Source organism: Phaenicophaeus curvirostris, unplaced genomic scaffold (assembly GCF_032191515.1).
Source record: "Phaenicophaeus curvirostris isolate KB17595 unplaced genomic scaffold, BPBGC_Pcur_1.0 scaffold_338, whole genome shotgun sequence".
In the NCBI taxonomy this organism is placed as follows: Eukaryota; Metazoa; Chordata; class Aves; order Cuculiformes; family Cuculidae; genus Phaenicophaeus; species Phaenicophaeus curvirostris.
The window spans coordinates 34,520-55,408 of NW_027206939.1; the positions used below are offsets into that span (position 1 = coordinate 34,520).

Genomic DNA, 20,889 nt, shown 5'->3' on the forward strand with positions numbered 1-20,889 from the left:
GGGGAGGGGGATAAGGGGCAGATTTGGGGGGTCAGGAGGTGGATTTGGGGGGAAGATGCTGAGCTGGGAGGATGGAGATGGGGATGGGGGGGGCAAAATGGGGGGAGGGGGGGGCAGATTGGAGGTCATGGGGCAGGTGGGGGGGGCAGATTTTGGGGAGGGGGGGCAGATTTGGGGGAGGGGGCAGATGGCACCCCCTGATTTCTTACCCCCCCCAATTTATTACCCCCTTATTCCCCCCCAATTCCTCCCACTCCCTAATTTGCCCCCCAATTCCCCTCCCTAATTGTACCCCTTGATTTTACCCCCCCAATTTATTAACCCCCCCAATTTATTACCCCCCCAATTTATTACCCCCCCAATTTATTACCCCCCAATTTATTAACCCCTTATTCCTCTCTCTCCCCAATTTGCTCCCCAATTCCCCTCTCTAATCGCATCCTTTGATTTTAACCCCCCCCAATTTTTTGCCCCCCCCCCCAATTTTTTGCCCCCCCCCCCCCATTTTTTTTGCCCCCCCCCCCAGCAAGCTCTGGTGATCCGGGAGGGGGAGAAGATGCAGCTCAACGCCGAGGAGGTGGTCGTGGGGGACCTGGTGGAGGTGAAGGGGGGGGGACCGCGTCCCCGCCGACCTGCGCATCATCTCGGCTCACGGCTGCAAGGTGGGGACCCCCCCCCAAAATTCCTAGAGACCCCCCCCATTCCTAAAGACCCCCCCTGAAAGGCAAAGAACGCCCCCAAATCCATGGAGCCCCCCAAAATTGCATAAAGCCACCCCAAATCTATGTGCCCCCCCCTCAAAACGCGTGGGTCCCCCCAAAATTGCACTAAGGTGCCCCCCCAGATCCATGGACCCCCCCCAATACATAGGCACCCCCCCCAAATATATGGACACCCCCCCACAAGTTCCAGCCCCCCCCACCCAAACACCTCAGGACACCCCCCCCCAATCATTTGTGCCCCCCCCCAATTTGTAAAGGCACCCCCCCAAACCCATCAGGATACCCCAAAACCCCTTGGGACCCCCCCCCACCCCTCAAGACCCACCCCCAAATCCCTCAGGACCCCCCAAATCTGCCCCCCAAAACCCCTCAAGACCCCCCCCTCATTTCTCGTGCCCCCCCCATGAGGACAACCCCTCTCTGACCAGGGGGGTTGGAGCCCCCAGACCCATTTCCACCCCCTCAGGACCCCCCCAAACCCCCTCAGGACCCCCCCAAATCTCTCAGGACCCCCCCCAAATCCCTCAGGACCCCCCCCAATCTCTCACGTCCCCCCCCCAGGTCGATAACTCCTCGCTGACCGGGGAATCGGAGCCTCAGACCCGCTCTCCCGACTGCACCCACGACAACCCCCTCGAGACCCGCAACATCACCTTCTTCTCCACCAACTGCGTGGAAGGTGAGGAGGGGGCTTCAGCCGGGGCTCTTCGGGGGGATCCCCGACATATTTTGGGGTCCCCGAGGTCCTTTTGGGGTTCCAGGACCACTTATGGTCCTCTTTATGGCTTCTGAGAGACATTTCTGGAGGTTCTGGACCATTTCTGGAGGTTCTAGACCATTTTGGGGGTTTCAAGACCTTTTCTGGTGCAGGTTTTGGGTGGTTCTTGAGGTATTTTGGGGTTCCAAGACCCTTTTGGTGCAGGTTTTGGGTGGTTCTTGAGGTATTTTGGGGTTCCAAGACCCTTTTGGTGCAGGTTTGGGGAGGTTCTTGAGGTATTTTGGGATTCCAAGACCCTTTTGGTGCAGGTTTTGGGTGGTTCTTGAGGTATTTGGGGTTCCAAGACCCTTTTGGTGCAGGTTTTGGGTGGTTCTTGAGGTATTTTGGGGTTCCAAGACCCTTTTGGTGCAGGTTTTGGGTAGTTCTTGAGGTATTTTGGGGTTCCAAGACCCTTTTGGTGCAGGTTTGGGGTGGTTCTTGAGGTATTTTGGGATTCCAAGACCCTTTTGGTGCAGGTTTTGGGTGGTTCCTGAAGTATTTTGGGGTTCCAAGACCATTTCTGGGGCTCTTTTGGGTTCCTAGAGCCATTTTTGTGTTCCTAGAGATATTTTGGGTGGTTTCTTGAACCATTTCTGGGGATTCCTCAGCCATTTGTGAATTCCAAGACCATTCCTTGAGCAGGTTTTGGGTGTTTCTTGAGATATTTTGGGGTTCCAAGACCATTTCTGGTGCCAGTTTGGGTTCCCGAAGCCATTTCTGAGCCTGGTTTCGGAGGTCCCGGACCGTTTCTCGCCCCGTTTTGAGCTCCTAGAGGAATTTTTGGGGATTTTTTTGGGTTTTCTGGAGGATTTTTGGGGTCCCTGATGCCCCGTGTCCCCCCTCAAGGCACGGCACGCGGCGTGGTGATCGCCACGGGTGACCGGACGGTGATGGGTCGCATCGCGACGTTGGCTTCGGGGCTGGAGGTGGGGAAGACGCCGATCGCGGTGGAGATCGAGCACTTCATCCAGCTCATCACCGGCGTCGCCGTCTTCCTCGGCATCTCCTTCTTCATCCTCTCCCTCATCCTGGGCTACACCTGGCTCGAGGCCGTCATCTTCCTCATCGGCATCATCGTCGCCAACGTCCCCGAGGGGCTCCTGGCCACCGTCACCGTACGGATCCGGGCGGGCAGGGGGCAATATGGGGGGGGCAGGGGTCAATATATGGGGTGTAGGGGCAGTATATGGGGTGCAGGGGTCAATATATAAGGTGCAAGGAGCAATATATGGGGTGCAGGGGTCAATAAATGGGGTGTAGGGGCAGTATATGGGGTGCAGGGGTCAATATATGTGGTGTAGGGGCAGTATATGAGGTGCAGGGGTCAATAAATGGGGTGTAGGGGCAATATATGGGGTGCAGGGGTCAATATATGTGGTGTAGGGGCAGTATATGAGGTGCAGGGGTCAATATATGCGGTGTAGGGGCAGTATATGGGGTGCAGGGGTCAATAAATGGGGTGTAGGGGCAGTATATGGGGTGCAAGGGTCAATAAATGGGGTGTAGGGGCAGTATATGGGGTGCAGGGGTCAATATATAAGGTAAAAGGAGCAATATATTGGGTCTAGGGAGCAATATATGGGGTGCAGGTGTCAATATATGTGGTGTAGGGGCAGTATATGAGGTGCAGGGGTCAATAAATGGGGTGTAGGGGCAGTATATGGGGTGCAGGGGTCAATAAATGGGGTGTAGGGGCAGTATATGGGGTGCAGGGGTCAATATATGTGGTGTAGGGGCAGTATATGAGGTGCAGGGGTCAATATATGGGGTGAAGGGGCAGTATATGGGGTGCAGGAATTAATACATGGGGTGAAGGGGCAGTATGTGGGGTGCAGGGGTCAATATATGGGGTGCAGGGGTAAATAAATGGGGTGTAGGGGCAATATATGGGGTGCAGCAGTCAATCTATTGGATGTAGGGGCAGTATATGGGGTGTAGGAGTCAATATATGAGGTGCAGCGGTCAATATATGGGGTGCAGAGTCAATATAGGGGGTGTAGGGGGCAGTATATGGGGTGCAGAGTCAATATATTGGATGTAGGGGCAGTATATGGGATGTAGGAGTCAATATATGAGGTGCAGGGGGCAGTATATGGGATGTAGGGGCAATATATGGGGTGCAGCAGTCAATATATTGGATGTAGAGGCAGTATATGGGGTGTAGGAGTCAATATATGAGGTGCAGCAGTCAATATAGTGGGTGCAGAGTCAATATAGGGTGTGCAGAGTCAATATAGGGGGTGTAGGGGGCATTATATGGGATGTAGGGGCAATATATGGGGTGCAGGGGTCAAGATATTGGATGTAGGGGCAGTATATGGGGTGTAGGAGTCAATATATGAGGTGCAGGGGTCAATATATGGCGCGCAGAGTCAATATATTGGATGTAGGGGCAGTATATGGGGTGTAGGAGTCAATATATGAGGTGCAGGGGTCAATATATGGCGTGCAGAGTCAATATATGGGATGTAGGGGCAGTATATGGGGTGCAGGAGTCAATATATGAGGTGCAGGGGTCAATATATGGCGTGCAGAGTCAATATATGGGATGTAGGGGCAGTATATGGGGTGTAGGAGTCAATATATGAGGTGCAGGGGTCAATATAGGGGGTGCAGAGTCAATATATGGGGTGCAGGGGTCAATAAATGCGGTGTAGGGGCAATATATGGGGTGCAGGGGTCAATATATTGGATGTAGGGGCAGTATATGGGGTGTAGGAGTCAATATATGAGGTGCAGGGGTCAATATACGGGGTGCAGAGTCAATATATGAGGTGCAGGGGTCAATATAGGGGGTGCAGAGTCAATATAGGGGGTGTAGGGGGCAGTATATGGGATGTAGGGGCAATATATGGGGTGTAGGGGTCAATATATGGGGTGCAGGGGCAGCACGCGCCCCAGCTGCCCCCCCAGCCCCCCGGTTTAACCCCTGGCGTGCCAGGTGTGCCTGACGCTGACGGCCAAGCGCATGGCGCGCAAGAACTGCCTGGTGAAGAACCTGGAGGCGGTGGAGACGCTGGGCTCCACCTCCACCATCTGCTCCGACAAGACCGGGACCCTCACCCAGAACCGCATGACGGTCGCTCACATGTGGTTCGACAACCAGATCCACGAGGCCGACACCACCGAGGACCAGTCCGGTACTGGGGGGGGACTGGGAGGAGGGGGCAGGGGAGGTTTGGGGGGCTGGGGAGGGGCAGGAATGGGGCTAAAGGGGCTGTTGGGGGGTCTGGGGGTGTTTTGGGGGGCTGGGGGGTCAGAAATGGGGGGTTCTGGGGGTCAGGAATGGGGCTAAAGGGGCTGTTGGGGGGTCTGGGGGTGCTTTAGGGGGCTGGGGGGTCAGAAATGGGGGGTTCTGGGGGGCTGGGGGGGTCAGGAATGGGGCTAAAGGGGCTGTTGGGGGGTCTGGGGGTGTTTTGGGGGGCTGGAGGGGTCAGAAATGGGGGGTTCGGGGGGGCTGAGGGGGTCAGGAATGGGGCTAAAGGGGCTGTTGGGGGGTCTGGGGGTGCTTTAGGGGGCTGGGGGGTCAGAAATGGGGGGTTCTGGGGGGCTGGGGGGGTCAGGAATGGGGCTAAAGGGGCTGCTGGGGGGGGTTGGGGGTGACTGGGAGGGGCTGGGGGAGTGAGGGAGAAGGGGTCAGGGGGCTTTGAGGGGCTGGGGGGCAGGAATGGGGCTAAAGGGGCTGTTGGGGGGTCTGGGGGTGCTTTAGGGGGCTGGGAGGTCAGAAATGGGGGGTTCTGGGGGGCTGAGGGGGTCAGGAATGGGGCTAAAGGGGCTGCTGGGGGGTCTGGGGGTGCTTTAGGGGGCTGGAGGGGTCAGAAATGGGGGGCTGGGGGGTCAGGAATGGGGCTAAAGGGGCTGTTGGGGGGCTCTGGGGGTGCTTTAGGGGGCTGGGGGGTCAGAAATGGGGGGTTCTGGGGGGCTGGGGGGGTCAGGAATGGAGCAAAAGGGGCTGTTGGGGGTCTGGGGTGTTTTAGGGGGCTGGAGGGGTCAGAAATGGGGGGTTCTGGGGGGCTGGGGGGTCAGGAATGGGGCTAAAGGGGCTGTTGGGGGGTCTGGGGGTGCTTTAGGGGGCTGGAGGGGTCAGAAATGGGGGGTTCTGGAGGGCTGGGGGGGGTCAGGAATGGGGCTAAAGGGGCTGCTGGGGGGTCTGGGGGTGCTTTAGGGGGCTGGGGGGTCAGAAATGGGGGGTTCTGGGGGGCTGGGGGGGTCAGGAATGGGGCTAAAGGGGCTGCTAGGGGGGTTGGGGGTGACTGGGAGGGGCTGGGGGAGTGAGGGAGAAGGGGTTGGGGGGCTTTGAGGGGCTGGGGGGGCAGGAATGGGGCTAAAGGGGCTGTTGGGGGGTCTGGGGGTGCTTTAGGGGGCTGGGGGGTCAGAAATGGGGGGTTCTGGGGGGCTGGGGGGGTCAGGAATGGGGCTAAAGGGGCTGTTGGGGGGTCTGGGGGTGCTTTAGGGGGCTGGGGGGTCAGAAATGGGGGGTTCTGGGGGTCAGGAATGGGGCTAAAGGGGCTGCTGGGGGGTCTGGGGGTGCTTTAGGGGGCTGGGAGGTCAGAAATGGGGGGTTCTGGGGGGCTGGGGGGGTCAGGAATGGAGCAAAAGGAGCTGTTGGGGGGTCTGGGGGTGCTTTAGGGGGCTGGGAGGTCAGAAATGGGGGGTTCTGGGGGGCTGGGGGGGTCAGGAATGGAGCAAAAGGGGCTGTTGGGGGGTCTGGGGTGTTTTAGGGGGCTGGAGGGGTCAGAAATGGGGGGTTCTGGGGGGCTGGGGGGGGTCAGGAATGGGGCTAAAGGGGCTGTTGGGGGGGCTGGGGGTGGTTTGGGGGTGTTGGGGGGGTACTGGGGGTTCTCGGATGCTACTGGAGAGGACTGAGAGGGGGCGCTTTGGGGGGCTACTGGGGGCTCCTGGACTTGTGGGTCTCCTGGGGGGTGGAAATGGGGGTCCCGGGGACAGGGAGGGGGCGCAGTGGGGTTTTGGGGTCCCCTCTGACCCTCCCCCTTTTTGCCCCCCCCCCCCCCCAGGCACGGCGTTCGATAAGAGCTCAGCCACCTGGGTGGCTCTGGCCCACATCGCCGGGCTCTGCAACCGAGCTGTCTTCAAGGGGGGGCAGGAGAACGTCCCCATCCTCAAGGTGAGACCTGGGGAGGGGGGTCTGGGGGGGCTACGGGGCGTGGGAGGGGGTTGGAGGGGTGTAAGATGGGGTTTGGGGGAGCTATGGGGTGGATTTGGGGGGCTATAGGATGGGTTTGGGGGGGCTATGGGGCAGGGGAGGGGGTTGGAGGGGTATAAGATGGGGTTTGGGGGGCTATAGGATGGGTTTGGGGGGGCTATGGGGCGTGGGAGGGGGTTGGAGGGGTATAAGATGCGGTTTGTGGGGGCTATAGGATGGGTTTGGGGGGGCTATGGGGCGTGGGAGGGGGTTGGAGGGGTATAAGATGGGGTTTGGGGGGGCTATGGGGTGGGTTGAGGGGGGCTATGGGGCATAGGAGGGGGTTGGAGGGGTATAAGGTGGGGTATGGGGTGGGTTTGGGGGGCTATAAGATGGGTTTGGGGGGGCTATAGGATGGGTTTGGGGGGGCTATGGGGCGTGGAAGGGGGTTGGAGGGGTATAAGATGGGGTTTGGGGGGGCTATAGGGTGGGTTTGGGGGGGCTATAAGATGGGTTTGGGGGGGCTATAGGATGGGTTTGGGGGGCTATAGGATGGGTTTGGGGGGGCTATGGGGCGTGGGAGGGGGTTGGAGGGGTATAAGATGGGGTTTGGGGGGGCTATAGGATGGGTTTGGGGGGGCTATGGGGCGTGGGAGGGAGTTGGAGGGGTGTAAGATGGGGTTTGGGGGGCCTATGGGGTGGGTTTGGGGGGGCTATAGGATGGGTTTGGGGGGGCTATGGGGCGTGGGAGGGGGTTGGAGGGGTATAGGGTGGGTTTGGGGGGCTGAGGGGTGGCTTTTGGGGGGTCTGTGGGGTGTGGGAAGAGGTTTAGGGGGCATAGGATGGGGTTTGGGGGTGTATGGGGAGGTTTTGGGGGTACAGGATGGGTTTGGGGGGCTATGGGGTGGGTTTGGGGGTCATAGGATCAGTATGGGTCAGGATTTGGGGTCCCGTTGCTCTGTTTTCGGGGTGCTGTGGGGCAGGTCTGGTTTGGGGGGGGGCGGGTCCTGGGTCCAGTTTCGGGGTGCTGGGGCTCAGGATTTGGGGTGCTGTGGGGTGGATCTGGTTTTGGGGTGCCGTGGGTCAGGATTTGGGGTCCCATGGGTGTGGTTTTGGGGTGCTGTGGGGCAGGTCTTGTTTTGGGGGTACTGTGGATCTGGTTTCGGGGTGCCATGGGTCAGGATTTGGGGTCCCGTTGCTCTGTTCTCAGGGTGCTGTGGGGCAGATCTGGTTTTGGGGTGCCGTGGGTTTGGTTTTGGGGTGCTGGGGCTCAGGTTTTGGGGTGCTGTGGGGCGGGTCTGGTTTTGGGGTGCTGTGGATCTGGTTTTGGGGTGCCATGGGTCAGGATTTGGGGTCCCGTTGCTCTGTGTTTCGGGGCGCTGTGGGTCAGATCTGGTTTCGGGGATGCCGTGGATCTGGTTTCGGGGGTGCCGGGGCTCAGGTTTTGGGGTGCTGTGGGGCGGGTCCGGTTTCGGGGTGCCGGGGCTCAGGTTTTGGGGTCCCCGCAGCGCGACGTGGCCGGCGACGCCTCCGAGTCGGCGCTGCTCAAGTGCATCGAGCTCTCGTCGGGCTCCGTCAAGGTGATGCGCGAGCGCAACAAGAAGGTGGCCGAGATCCCCTTCAACTCCACCAACAAATACCAGGTACGGGGGGGGGACCCCAAAACCCGAGGGGGGACCCCAAAACCCCATAGAGGCCCCTCCCAGGCCTCCCAAACCATCAGCATCTCCCCCCTAGTCCTATAGGGTCCTCTCCATCCCTCTTGGACCTCAGAGCGCTTGGGGAGCCCCCCCAGATCCCATGGGGCACCCCCCAAAAAAAAATGGGGCACCCCCAGGTCGATGGGGTCCCCCCAGATCGATGGGGCACCCCCAAACCATCAGCGTGTCCCCCCCCCCCCCCCAACCCTGCAGGGCACCCTCCATCCCTCCTGGACCTCAGAGCTCTTGGGGAGCCCCTCGAGCCCCCCCAGATCCCATGGGGCTGATTTGGGGGTGCAGGGTCTGGGATTTGGGGGTGCAGGTGCTGATTTGGGGGGGCCGGGGAGGGGATTTAGGGCTGCAGGGTCTGGGATTTGGGGGTGCAGGGGCTGATTTTGGGGTGCAGGGGCTGATTCGGGGGCACAGGGTCTGGGATTTGAGGGTACAGGGGGATTGGGGTGCAGGGGGTGATTTGGGGGTACAGGGAAGGGGATTTAGGGGGGCAGGTTCTGCGATTTGGGGCTGCAGGGGAAGGGGGATTTGGAGGTGCAGGGTCTGGGATTTGGGGGTGCAGGGGTCTTGGGGCTGCAGGATCTGGGATTTGGGGGTGCAGGGGGTGATTTGGGGCTGCAGGATCTGGGATTTGGGGGTGCAGGGGGTGATTTGGGGGTGCAGGATCTGGGATTTGGGGGTGCAGGGGTGGTTTGGGGGTGCAGAGTCTGGGATTTGGGGGTGCAGGGGAGGGGATGTGGTATTCAGACAGGGATGGAGAGAGGCTGGGGTGCAGGGTCTGAGATTTGGGGGTGCAGGGGGTGATTTGGGGTTGCAGGATCTGGGATTTGGGGGTGCAGGGGGTGATTTGGGGCTGCAGGATCTGGGATTTGGGGGTGCAGGGGAGGGGATGTGGTGTTCAGACAGGGATGCAGAGAGGCTGGGGTGCAGGGTCTGGGATTTGGGGGTGCAGGGGGACTTGGGGCTGCAGGATGTGGGATTTGGGGGCGCAGGGAGATTTTTGGGGTGCCCTGCTTCAGCCCCCCCCCCCCCCCAACAATTCTCCTCAGCTGTCGATCCACGAGACCGAGGACCCCAACGACAACCGGTACCTGCTGGTGATGAAAGGGGCCCCCGAGAGGATCCTGGACCGGTGCTCGACCATCCTGCTGCAGGGCAAGGAGCAGCCCCTGGACGAGGAGATGAAGGAGGCCTTCCAGAACGCCTACCTGGAGCTGGGGGGGCTCGGGGAGCGGGTCCTGGGTACGGAACGGGGGGTCCTGGGGGGCCCTCGGCACCTTCTGGGGTCACGGAGCGGGGTTCGGAGGTTCCTCAGGAGGTTCTGAGGTCCTGGAGGTGGAGCTGAGGGGGGTTCTGGGGTGCTGGAGGTGGGTTCTGGGGTTCCTCAGGAGGTTCTGAGGTCCTGGAGATGGAGATGAGGGGGGTTCAGGGGTGCTGGAGGTGAGTTCTGGGGTTCCTCAGGAGGTTCTGAGGTCCTGGAGATGGAGCTGAGGGGGGTTCTGAGGTTCCTCAGGAGGTTCTGGGGTCCTGGAGATGGAGCTGAGGGGGGTTCTGGGGTGCTGGAGGTGGGTTCTGGGGTTCCTCAGGAGGTTCTGAGGTCCTGGAGATGGAGATGAGGGGGGTTCTGGGGTCCTGGAGGTGAGTTCTGGGATTCCTCAAGAGGTTCTGAGGTCCTGGAGATGGAGCTGAGAGAGGTTCTGAGGTTCCTCAGGAGGTTCTGAGGTCCTGGAGATGGAGCTGAGGGGGGTTCTGGGGTCCTGGAGGTGAGTTCTGGGATTCCTCAAGAGGTTCTGAGGTCCTGGAGATGGAGCTGAGAGAGGTTCTGAGGTTCCTCAGGAGGTTCTGAGGTCCTGGAGATGGAGCTGAGGGGGGTTCTGGGGTCCTGGAGGTGAGTTCTGGGGTTCCTCAAGAGGTTCTGAGGTCCTGGAGATGGAGCTGAGGGGGGTTCTGGGGCCCTGGGGAGGGGTTCTGAGGTTCTTCAGGAGGTTCTGAGGTCCTGGAGATGGAGCTGAGGGGGGTTCTGAGGTTCCTCAGGAGGTTCCAAGGTCCTGGAGGTGGGTTCTGAGGTTCCTCAGGAGGTTCTGAGGTCCTGGAGATGGAGCTGAGGGGGGTTCTGGGGTCCTGGAGGTGAGTTCTGAGGTTCTTCAGGAGGTTCTGAGGTCCTGGAAATGGAGCTGAGGGGGGTTCTGAGGTTCCTCAGGAGGTTCTGGGGTCCTGGAGGTGGGTTCTGAGGTTCCTCAGGAGGTTCTGAGGTCCTGGAGATGGAGCTGAGGGGGGTTCTGAGGTTCCTCAGGAGGTTCTGAGGTCCTGGAGATGGAGCTGAGGGAGGTTCTGAGGTTCCTCAGGAGGTTCTGAGGTCCTGGAGATGGAGCTGAGGGGGGTTCTGAGGTTCCTCAGGAGGTTCTGGGGTCCTGGAGGGGGGTTCTGAGCTTCCTAAGGAGGTTATGGGGTTCCTCAAGAGGTTCTGGGGTCCTGGAGGGGGGTTCTGAGCTTCCTAAGGAGGTTATGGGGTTCCTCAAGAGGTTCTGAGGTCCTGGAGATGGAGCTGAGCAGGATCCTGAGGTCTTGGGGTGGAGCTCGGGTGGGTTCTGAGGTTCCTCACGAGGTTCTGAGGTCCTGGAGGTGGCACTGAGGGAGGTTCCAAGGTCCTGGAGGTGGGTTCTGAGGTTCCTCAGGGAGGTTCTGAGGTGCTGGAGGCGGATTCGGAGGTTCTGGGGTCCTGGAGGTGGAACTGAGGGAGGTTCTGAGGTTCTGGAGGTGGGTTCTGAGGTCCTGGAGGCGGGTTCGGAGGTTCCTCAGCAGGTTCTGGGGTCCTGGAGATGGAGCTGAGAGGGATTCTGAGGTTCCTCAGGAGGTTCTGAGGTTCCCCAGGAGGTTCTGGGGTCCTGGAGATAAAGCTGAGGGGGGTTCTGAGGTTCCTCAGGAGGTTCTGAGGTCCTGGAGATGGAGCTGAGGGGGGTTCTGAGGGTCTTGGAGGTGGGTTCTGAGGTTCCTCAGGAAGTTCTGGGGTCCTGGAGGTGAGTTCTGAGGTTCCTCAGGAGGCGGAGCTGGTTTTGGGGGTTCGGGGCTGGTTTTTGGGGTTCGGGGCTGGTTTTTGGGGTTCAGGACCGTGCGTCCCCCCCAGGGTTCTGCCACTTCTACCTGCCCGAGGACCAGTACCCCAAGGGTTTCGCCTTCGACTGCGACGACGTCAACTTTGCCACCGACAACCTCTGCTTCGTGGGGCTCATGTCCATGATCGACCCCCCCCGAGCCGCCGTCCCCGATGCCGTCGGCAAGTGCCGCAGCGCCGGCATCAAGGTGGGGACCCCCCCCACCCCTGCACCCCAAAACCTCCCCCTGGGGGGGGGCCCCCCTCCTCCCCGCGCCCCAAAAACCTCCTGAGATCCGTCTCTCCAGCCCTGCAAACCCCAAGACCCTCAGCGCCCCCTGAAATGCCCTGAGCCCCCCCTGTACCCCAAATCTCCACCCCTGTACCCCAAATATCTCCCCTGTACCCCAAATCTCCCCCCTGCGCCCCAAATCTCCCTCCACATACCCCATTTCTCCCCCCTGAACCCCATTTCTCCTCTCTGCACCCCAAATTTCCACACACACACACCAAATTCCCCCCCTGCACCCCAAATCCTCCCCCTCAAACCCTGATTTTCCCCCCTGCACCCCAAATCTCCCTTCACACACCCCAAATCTCCCTCTTGCACCCCAAATTCTCCCCCTTGCACCCTGATTCTCCCCCCTGCACCCCAAATCTCCCCCCTGCACCCCAAATCTCCCTCCACATACCCTAAATCTTCCCCCCACCCCCCATATCTCCTCCTTGCACCCCAAATCTCCCTCTACACACCCCAAATCTCCCTCTTGCACCCCAAATCTCCCCCTGCACCCCAAATCCTCCCCCTCAAACCCTGATTCTCCTCCCTGCACCCCAAATCTCCCTCCACACACCCCAAATCTCCCTCCACACGCCCCAAATCCTCCCCCCTTGCACCCCAAATCCTCCCCCTCGCACCCTGTTTCTCCCCTTTGCACCCCAAATCTCCCTCCACACGCCCCAAATCCTCCCCCTTGCACCCCAAATCCTCCCCCTTGCACCCCAAATCACCCTCTTGCACCCCAAATCCTCCCCCTTGCACCCCAAATCACCCTCTTGCACCCCAAATCCTCCCCCTTGCACCCCAAATCACCCTCTTGCACCCCAAATCTCCCTCCACACACCCCAAATCCTCCCTCTTGCACCCCAAATCTCCCCCTTGCACCCCAAATCTCCCTCCCGCTCCCCACAGCCCCCCCCGACGCCCCCCATCCCGATGTGGGGGTGACCCCCCTGTGCCCCCCCAGGTGATCATGGTGACCGGGGACCACCCCATCACGGCCAAGGCCATCGCCAAGGGCGTGGGGATCATCTCCGAGGGCAACGAGACCGTGGAGGACATCGCCGCGCGCCTCAACATCCCCGTCAGCCAGGTCAACCCCAGGTGAGGGGTTCGGGGGGGCCGGGGGTGGGGTCTGGGGGTTCAGGGAGGTGATGGGGAGGGGCTGGGGGCAGAGGGAGGGGGATTTGGGGGTGCAGGGAGGTGATGGAGAGGGGCTATGGGGAGGTTTGGGGGTGCAGGGGGTGATGGAGAGAAGTTAGGGTGCAGAGTGAAGGGATTTGGGGGTTCAGGGGGTGAGGGAGAGGGGCTGAGGGGAGATTTGGGGGTGCAGGGGGTGATGGGGAGGGGCTAGGGGGCAGAGGGAGGGGGATTTGGGGGTGCAGGGAGGTGATGGAGAGGGGCTATGGGGAGGTTTGGGGGTGCAGGGGGCGATGGAGAGAAGTTAGGGTGCGGAGTGAAGGGATTTGGGGGTTCAGGGGGTGAGGGAGAGGCGCTGGGGGCAGAAGGAGGGGGATTTGGGGTACAGAGTCTAGGGTTTGGGGGTTCAGGGGGTGATGGAGAGAGGCTGGGGGGGATTTGGGGGTGCAGGGGGGTGATGGAGAGGGGCTGGAGGAGCTGAGGGGGGATTTGGGGGTGCAGAAGGCCAGGAAGGCAGGCTGGGGGTGTTTGGGGGTGCAGGGAGATGATGGAGAGGGGCTGGGGGGAATTTGGGGGTGCAGGGGGCGAGGGAGAGGGGCTGGGGTGCAGAAGGAGGGGGATTTGGGGTACAGAGTCTGGAGTTTGGGGGTTCAGGAGGTGATGGAGAGAAGCTAGGGTGCAGAAGGAGGAGGATTTGAGGGTTCAGGGTTGCAGGGTCTGGGATTTGGGGGTGCAGGGGGTGACATTGGGGTGCAGGGAGGGGTCCCAGCTCCGTGTGGGGGTGCAGGGAGGGGTCCCAGCTCCGTGTGGGGGTGCAGGGAGGGGTCCTAGCTCCTTGTTGGGGTGCAGGAGGGTCCTGGCTCAGTTTTGGGGTGCAAGGAGGGGTCTCAGCTCAGTTTTGGGGTGCACCCCCCCCCCCCCCCAGGGACGCCAAGGCCTGCGTGATCCACGGGACGGACCTGAAGGACATGAGCTCGGAGCAGATCGACGAGATCCTGCAGAACCACACGGAGATCGTCTTCGCCCGCACCTCCCCCCAGCAGAAGCTCATCATCGTCGAGGGCTGCCAGCGCCAGGTGGGGGACCCCGAAACCCACCCCGAACCCCGAAACCCACCCCGGACCCCAAAAAACCTACCCGATCCCCTCCAAATCCAACCCCACCACCCTAAAATCCAACCCAACCATCAACCCGTGGTCCTCAATGACCCCAGTAGAAGCTCAACATCATCCAGGGCTGCCAGCGCCAGGTGGGGGACCCCAAAATCCACCCCTGACCCCCCAAAGTCCACCCTAAGCCCCAAAAGTCTACCTTATCCCCTCCAGATCCCACCCTGGAACCCTAAAATCCAACCCGACCGTCTGTCTGTTCCCACCATGATGGGTTCATCCCATCCCTGTGTCTCCATCATGATGGGATGGTCCTCGTCCCCATGTCCTCGTCCCCACGTCCCCACCATGGTGGGATGATCCTCATCCCCATGTCTCCATCACGAGTAGATGCTTCCCATTCCCTCCATGATAGGTTCATCCCATCCCCATGTCCCCATCATGATGGGATCAACCCATCCCCATGTCCTCATCCCCATCATGATGGGATCAACCCATCCCCATGTCCTCATCCCCATCATGATGGGATCAACCCATCCCCACGTCCTCATCCCCATCATGATGGGATCAACCCATCCCCATGTCCTCATCCCCATCATGACGGGATCAACCCATCCGCATGTCCTCATCCCCATCATGATGGGATCATCCCATCCCCACGTCCCCACCATGATGGGATCATCCCATCCCCACGTCCCCACCATGATGGGATCATCCCATCCCCACGTCCCCACCATGATGGGATCATCCCATCCCCACGTCCCCATCATGATGGGATCAACCCATCCCCATGTCCTCATCCCCATCATGACGGGATCAACCCATCCCCATGTCCTCATCCCCATCATGATGGGATCATCCCATCCCCACGTCCCCACCATGATAGGATCATCCATCCCCACGTCCCCACCATGATGGGATCAACCCATCCTCGTGTCCTCGTCCCCATCATGATGGGATCAACCCATCCCCATGTCCCCACCATGACAGGATCAACCCATCCCCGTGTCCTCATCCCCATCATGATGGGATCAACCCATCCCCATGTCCTCATCTCCATCATGACGGGATCAACCCATCCCCGTGTCCTCATCCCCATCATGATGGGATCATCCCATCCCCACGTCCCCACCATGATAGGATCATCCCATCCCCACGTCCCCACCATGATGGGATCATCCCATCCCCATGACCCCATCATGATGGGATCATCCCATCCCCACGTCCCCACCATGATAGGATCATCCCATCCCCACGTCCCCACCATGATGGGATCATCCCATCCCCACGTCCCCACCATGATGGGATCATCCCATCCCCATGTCCTCGTCCCCATCATGATGGGATCATCCCATCCCCATGTCCCCATCATGATGGGATCAACCCATCCCCATGTCCTCATCCCCATCATGATGGGATGATCCTCATCCCCATGTCCTCGTCCCCATCCCTCCATCACAAGTAGATGCTTCCCGTTCCCACCATGATGGGATCATCCCATCCCCACGTCCCCACCACCCTGGGACCCCCCCTCACCTCGTGCGCGTCCCCAGGGCGCCATCGTGGCGGTGACGGGGGACGGGGTGAACGACTCCCCGGCGCTCAAGAAGGCCGACATCGGGGTGGCCATGGGCATCGCCGGCTCCGACGTCTCCAAGCAGGCGGCCGACATGATCCTCCTGGACGACAACTTCGCCTCCATCGTCACCGGCGTGGAGGAAGGTCGGGGCGGCACCCGTGGGGTTGGGAAGGGGGGGTTTGGCGGGGCTCAGGGACCCCCGTGACGCCCGTCCCCGTCCCCTCAGGCCGCTTGATCTTCGACAACCTGAAGAAATCCATCGCCTACACCCTGACCAGCAACATCCCCGAGATCACCCCCTTCCTGCTCTTCATCATGGCCAACATCCCCCTGCCCCTGGGCACCATCACCATCCTCTGCATCGACCTGGGCACCGACATGGTGAGAGGGGCCCGGGGACCCCCAAAATCCCCCTGCGCGGGACCCTGGGCACCCTCAGGGACCCCCCCACATCCTGAGGGACATCAACACCTCCAAAAATCCTTCATAATGGGACCTTGGAGACCCTCAGGGAACCCCCAGACCCTGAGGGACATCAACATCCCCAAAAATCCTTCATAATTGGACCTTGGAGACCCTCAGGGAACCCCCAGATCCTGAGGGACATCAACATCCCCAAAAATCCTTCATAATTGGACCTTGGAGACCCTCAGGGAACCCCCAGACCCTGAGGGACATCAACACCTCCAAAAATCCTTCATAATGGGACCTTGGAGACCCTCAGGGAACCCCCAGATCCTGAGGGACATCAACACCTCCAAAAATCCTTCATAATTGGACCTTGGAGACCCTCAGGGACCCCCCAGATCCTGAGGGACATCAACACCTCCAAAAATCCTTCATAATGAGACCTTGGAGACCCTCAGGGACCCCAAAACTCTCAGGAACCTCCCCAAAATCCCCCAGCACGGCACCTTGGAGACCCTCAGGGACCCCAAACCTCCCCAGGGACCCTAAAACCCCTCAGGACCCCCCCAGCCCCCCCAAAATATGGGGGTCCCCAACTTTCTGAGTACCCCGATCATCCTAAAACCCCTCGGCACCCCCAAAACAGGGGGGGACCCCAACTTCCCCGGGCATCCCTGAGCCCTGGGGACCCCAACCCACCCCAGGGCTCCTCTCAGCACCCTGGGGCGTCCCCCAACCCCGTGTTTTTGGGGTCCCCCCCAGGTCCCCGCTATCTCTCTGGCCTACGAGGCGGCCGAGAGCGACATCATGAAGCGGCAGCCGAGGAACCCGCGATCCGACAAGCTGGTGAACGAGAGGCTCATCAGCATGGCCTACGGGCAGATCGGTGAGGGGGTTTGGGGGTCCCAGGGGGTGTTTTGGGGTCCCAAGTGGTGTTTTGGGGTCCCAAGGAGGGTGTTTTGGGGGTTTCAGGAGGTGTTTGGGGGGTTTCAGGAGGTGTTTGGGGGGGGTTGAGGGGTTCCAAGGGGTGTTTTGGGGTCCCAGGGGGTGTTTTGGGGTCCCAGGAGGGTGTTTTGGGGGTTTCAGGAGGTGTTTTGGGGGGCTTGAGGGGTTCCAAGGGGTGTTTTGGGGGTCTCAGAGGGGTGTTTTGGGGTCTCAGGGGGGTGTCTTGGAGTCTCAGGGGGTGTTTTGGGGTCCCAGGAGGGTGTTTTGGGGGTTTCAGGAGGTGTTTTGAGGGGGTTGAGGGGTTTCAAGGGATGTTTTGGGATCCCAGGGGGGTGTTTTGGGGTCTCAGGGGGGTGTTTTGGGGTCCCAGGAGGGTGTTTTGGGGGTTTCAGGGGATGTTTTGGAGTCTCAGGGGGGGTTTTGGGGTCCCAGGAGGGTGTTTTGGGGGTTTCAGGAGGTGTTTTGAGGGGGTTGAGGGGTTCCAAGGGGGTGTTTGGGGGTTTCAGGGGGTGTCTTGGAGTCTCAGGGGGTGTTTGGGGGTCCCAGGAGGGTGTTTTGGGGGTTTCAGGAGGTGTTTTGGGGTCCCAGGGGGGTGTTTTGGGGGTTTCAGGAGGTGTTTTGAGGTGTTTTGGGGGGGTGGAGGGGTCCCAAGTGGTGTTTTGGGGTCCCAAGGAGGGTGTTTTGGGGGTTTCGGGAGGTGTTTTGGGGTCCCAGGGGGTGTTTGGGGGTTTCAGGGGGATGTTTTGGGGTTTCAGGGGGCATTTTGGGGTCTCAGGGGGGTGTTTGGAGGTGCTTTAGGGCGCTTGGGCATCTCAAGGGGCTATTTTGGGGTGTCTAGGAGGTTCAGGGGAGAGCTCTGAGGCTGTTGGGCAGGAGTTTTGGGGCGTCTGGGGGCATTTTGGGTTGTTTGGGGGGTGCCTGGGGCCGTTCTGGGGTGCCTGGGGCTGTTTGGCGGGCGTTTGGGGGCTGTTCTGAGGTGTTTTGGGGGTGCCTGGGGGGGGGTTTTGGGGTTCCAAGGGGCTGTTTTGGGGTGCCTGGAGGGATTTCAGGGTCTGTTTTGGGGTGCCTGGAGGGATTTTGGGGTGTCAGGGGCTGTTTGGGGCTGTTTTGAGATGTTTAGGGGGGGTCTGGGGCTGCTCTGGGGGGTTTAGGGGGGTCTGGGGCCGTTCTGCTCTGTTTTGGGGTGCCCTGACCCCCCCTTTTTCGCCCCCCCCCCCCCCCCCAGGGATGATCCAGGCGCTCGGGGGGTTCTTCTCGTACTTCGTGATCCTGGCGGAGAACGGGTTCCTCCCGTCCTGCCTGGTGGGGATCCGGCTCAACTGGGACGATCGAACCATCAACGACCTGGAGGACTCCTACGGGCAGCAGTGGGTGCGTGGGGGGACCCCAAAACCCGGGGCTGCACCCCAAAACCCAGCAACGGGGGGAGCCTGCATCCTAAATCCACTATCGGGTTCCAAAGAGAGCTCTGGGCCCCCCCAATCCTCTCTTTGAGGGGTTTCGTGCACCCCAAACCCTCAGCAGGGAGGGGAAGGGGGGGTCTGGGCACCCCAAAACCCTGGGAGGGGGAGGCAGCACCCCAAAACCCGGGGCTGCCCCCCAAACCCCAGCAACGGGGGGAGCCCGCAGCCTAAATCCGCTGTCGGGTTCCAAAGAGAGCTCTGGGCCCCCCCAAATCCTCTCCGTGAGGGGTTTCGTGCACCCCAAAACCCCCTCAGTGGGGGCACCCCAAAATCCGAGGAGGCGGGCAGCACCCCAAAATCTGAGGCAGCACCCCAAAACTCAGCAATGGGGGGGCTAGGCACCCTAAATCCTAGGATTCTAGGATTCTAGGCACCCTAAAGCCTCTCCATGAGGGGTTCGTGCACCCCAAACCCTCAGCAGGGAGGGGAATGGGGGGGTCTGGGCACCCCAAAACTCTGAGAGGGGGAGGCAGCACCCCAAATCCTGGGGCAGCACCCCAAAACGTGGCAATGGAGGGGTCTGCGGACCCCAAATCTGTTGCAGAGAGGTCTGGGCACCCCAAAATCGAGGGATAGAGGGTGTCTGCACCCTAATTCCCATCCAGGGATGTTGGGGGCAGTCTGTGCACCCCAAAATCGAGGGATAGGGGGTGTCTGCACCCCAATTCTCATCCAGGGATGTTGGGGGTGGGTCTGTGCACCCCAAAATCGAGGGATAGGGGGTGTCTGCACCCCAATTCCCATTCAGGGATGTTGGGGGTGGGTCTGTGCACCCCAAAATCGAGGGATACGGGGTGTCTGCACCCCAATTCCCATCCAGGGATGTCGGGGGGCACCCCGATTCCCCCTTTACGGGGTTGCCCACCCCCTTTTTTCCCCCACTATGAAGCGCGGCAGGGGGTGCAGCCCCCTCCCCCCCATCATTTCCAACTCGGGGGGCTGGGGGGGTGATTTTTGGGGGGTCCCTGACTCTGTGTGTCCCCCCCCCAAGACCTACGAGCAGCGCAAGGTGGTCGAGTTCACGTGCCACACGGCGTTCTTCGTCAGCATCGTGGTGGTGCAGTGGGCAGATCTCATCATCTGCAAGACCCGACGCAACTCTGTCTTCCAGCAGGGCATGAAGTGAGTGGGGGGGGGGTCCCCCAAAACCTGGGGGGGTCCCCAAAACCCGGGGAGGGGGGGCAAAACCCAGGGCGGGGCTCCCAAACTCCAGGGTACCAGCATCCTGCATCCCTGAGCATCCACCAGGTGATAGTAACTAGAGGATGGGGGGGGGTTCTGCATCCCTGTGGGGTTCCTCAAAGTGGGAGGGGGCTCCCCAAAACGGGGGGGTCCCCAAAAACCTGGAGGGGTCCCCAAAACCATGGAGGGAGGGGGCAAAACCCAAGACGGGGCTCCCAAACCCCAGGGTACCAGCATCCTGCATCCCTGAGCATCCACCAGGTGATAGTAACTAGAGGATGGGGGGGGTTCTGCATCCCTGGGGGGTTCCTCAAAGTGGGAGAGGGCTCCCCAAAACAGGGGGGTCCCCAAAAACCTGGAGGGGTCCCCAAAACCATGAGGGGGGGGAAAAACCCAAGGCGAGGCTCCCAAACCCCAGGGTACCAGCATCCTGCATCCCTGAGCATCCACCAGGTGATGCTACCTGGAGTGGGGGGGTGGTGGTTCCTGCACCCCTGAGTACCCCTGAGTAATGCGGGGGGGTCCCCAAAATCGATGGGAGGGCCTCAAAAACATGGGGGGGGTCCCTAAAGTGGGAGGGGGGTCCCCAAAACTGTGGGGGTCGCAGCATCCTGCATCCCTGAGCATCACTTGGATGCTGGTACCCAAGGTGGGGGGGGTCCTGCTTCCCTGGAAGATGCTGGATTTTTTTGGGGGGGGGGGTTGGGTTTTGGGGGGGGGGATGGATGCGGGGGGGTCTGAATTTTGTGCTCCCCCCTCCCCCAGGAATAAGATCCTGATCTTCGGGCTCTTCGAGGAGACGGCGCTGGCCGCTTTCCTCTCCTACTGCCCCGGGATGGACGTGGCGCTGCGCATGTACCCCCTCAAGTGAGCGGGGGGGGCCCCAAAAATGAGGGGGGGGGCATCTGGTGACCCCCCCCCCAAAGTGGGAATATGGGGTTGGGGGCGGCTGTGACTCCCCTGCAAGGAACAGGCAGGTTTGGTGGGGCTGGGGTGCAGGGGAGGGGGGGCTGGGACCCCTCAAATGGGGCTGGGGGGGGGAATATGGGGGGGGGTTATTAAGGGGGGTCCTTGCACCCCTAGAGTTACTGGGGGGGATATATTGAGGGGGATATTGGGGGGGGTCCTTGCACCCCTATAGCTATTAGGGGGGTTAATTAAGGGGGGGCCTTGCACCCCTATAGCTATTGGGGGGTTAATTAAGGGGGGGCCTTGCACCCCTATAGCTATTAGGGGGGTTAATTAAGGGGAGTCCTTGCACCCCTATAGCTATTAGGGGGGTTAATTAAGGGGGGGTCCTTGCACCCCTATAGCTATTAGGGGGGTTAATTAAGGGGGGGTCCTTGCACCCCTATAGC

The 20,889-nt window shown here is 60.7% G+C and overlaps 1 protein-coding gene across 1 annotated transcript in view; it reads left to right on the top strand.

Annotated features, from left to right (window-relative positions):
• The window catches only part of ATP1A3 (ATPase Na+/K+ transporting subunit alpha 3), a 33,302-nt gene that overhangs the window by 10,877 nt on the left and 1,536 nt on the right, over nt 1-20,889 (top strand). Inside the window, 17 exon segments of the mRNA XM_069882792.1 lie at nt 460-607; nt 609-662; nt 1,284-1,401; nt 2,326-2,594; nt 4,421-4,619; nt 6,495-6,604; nt 8,131-8,265; nt 9,384-9,576; nt 11,459-11,634; nt 12,673-12,809; nt 13,771-13,921; nt 15,508-15,676; nt 15,760-15,914; nt 16,704-16,827; nt 18,112-18,257; nt 19,341-19,471; nt 20,297-20,398. Coding sequence (XP_069738893.1) covers nt 460-607; nt 609-662; nt 1,284-1,401; nt 2,326-2,594; nt 4,421-4,619; nt 6,495-6,604; nt 8,131-8,265; nt 9,384-9,576; nt 11,459-11,634; nt 12,673-12,809; nt 13,771-13,921; nt 15,508-15,676; nt 15,760-15,914; nt 16,704-16,827; nt 18,112-18,257; nt 19,341-19,471; nt 20,297-20,398 — 2,517 coding nt within the window.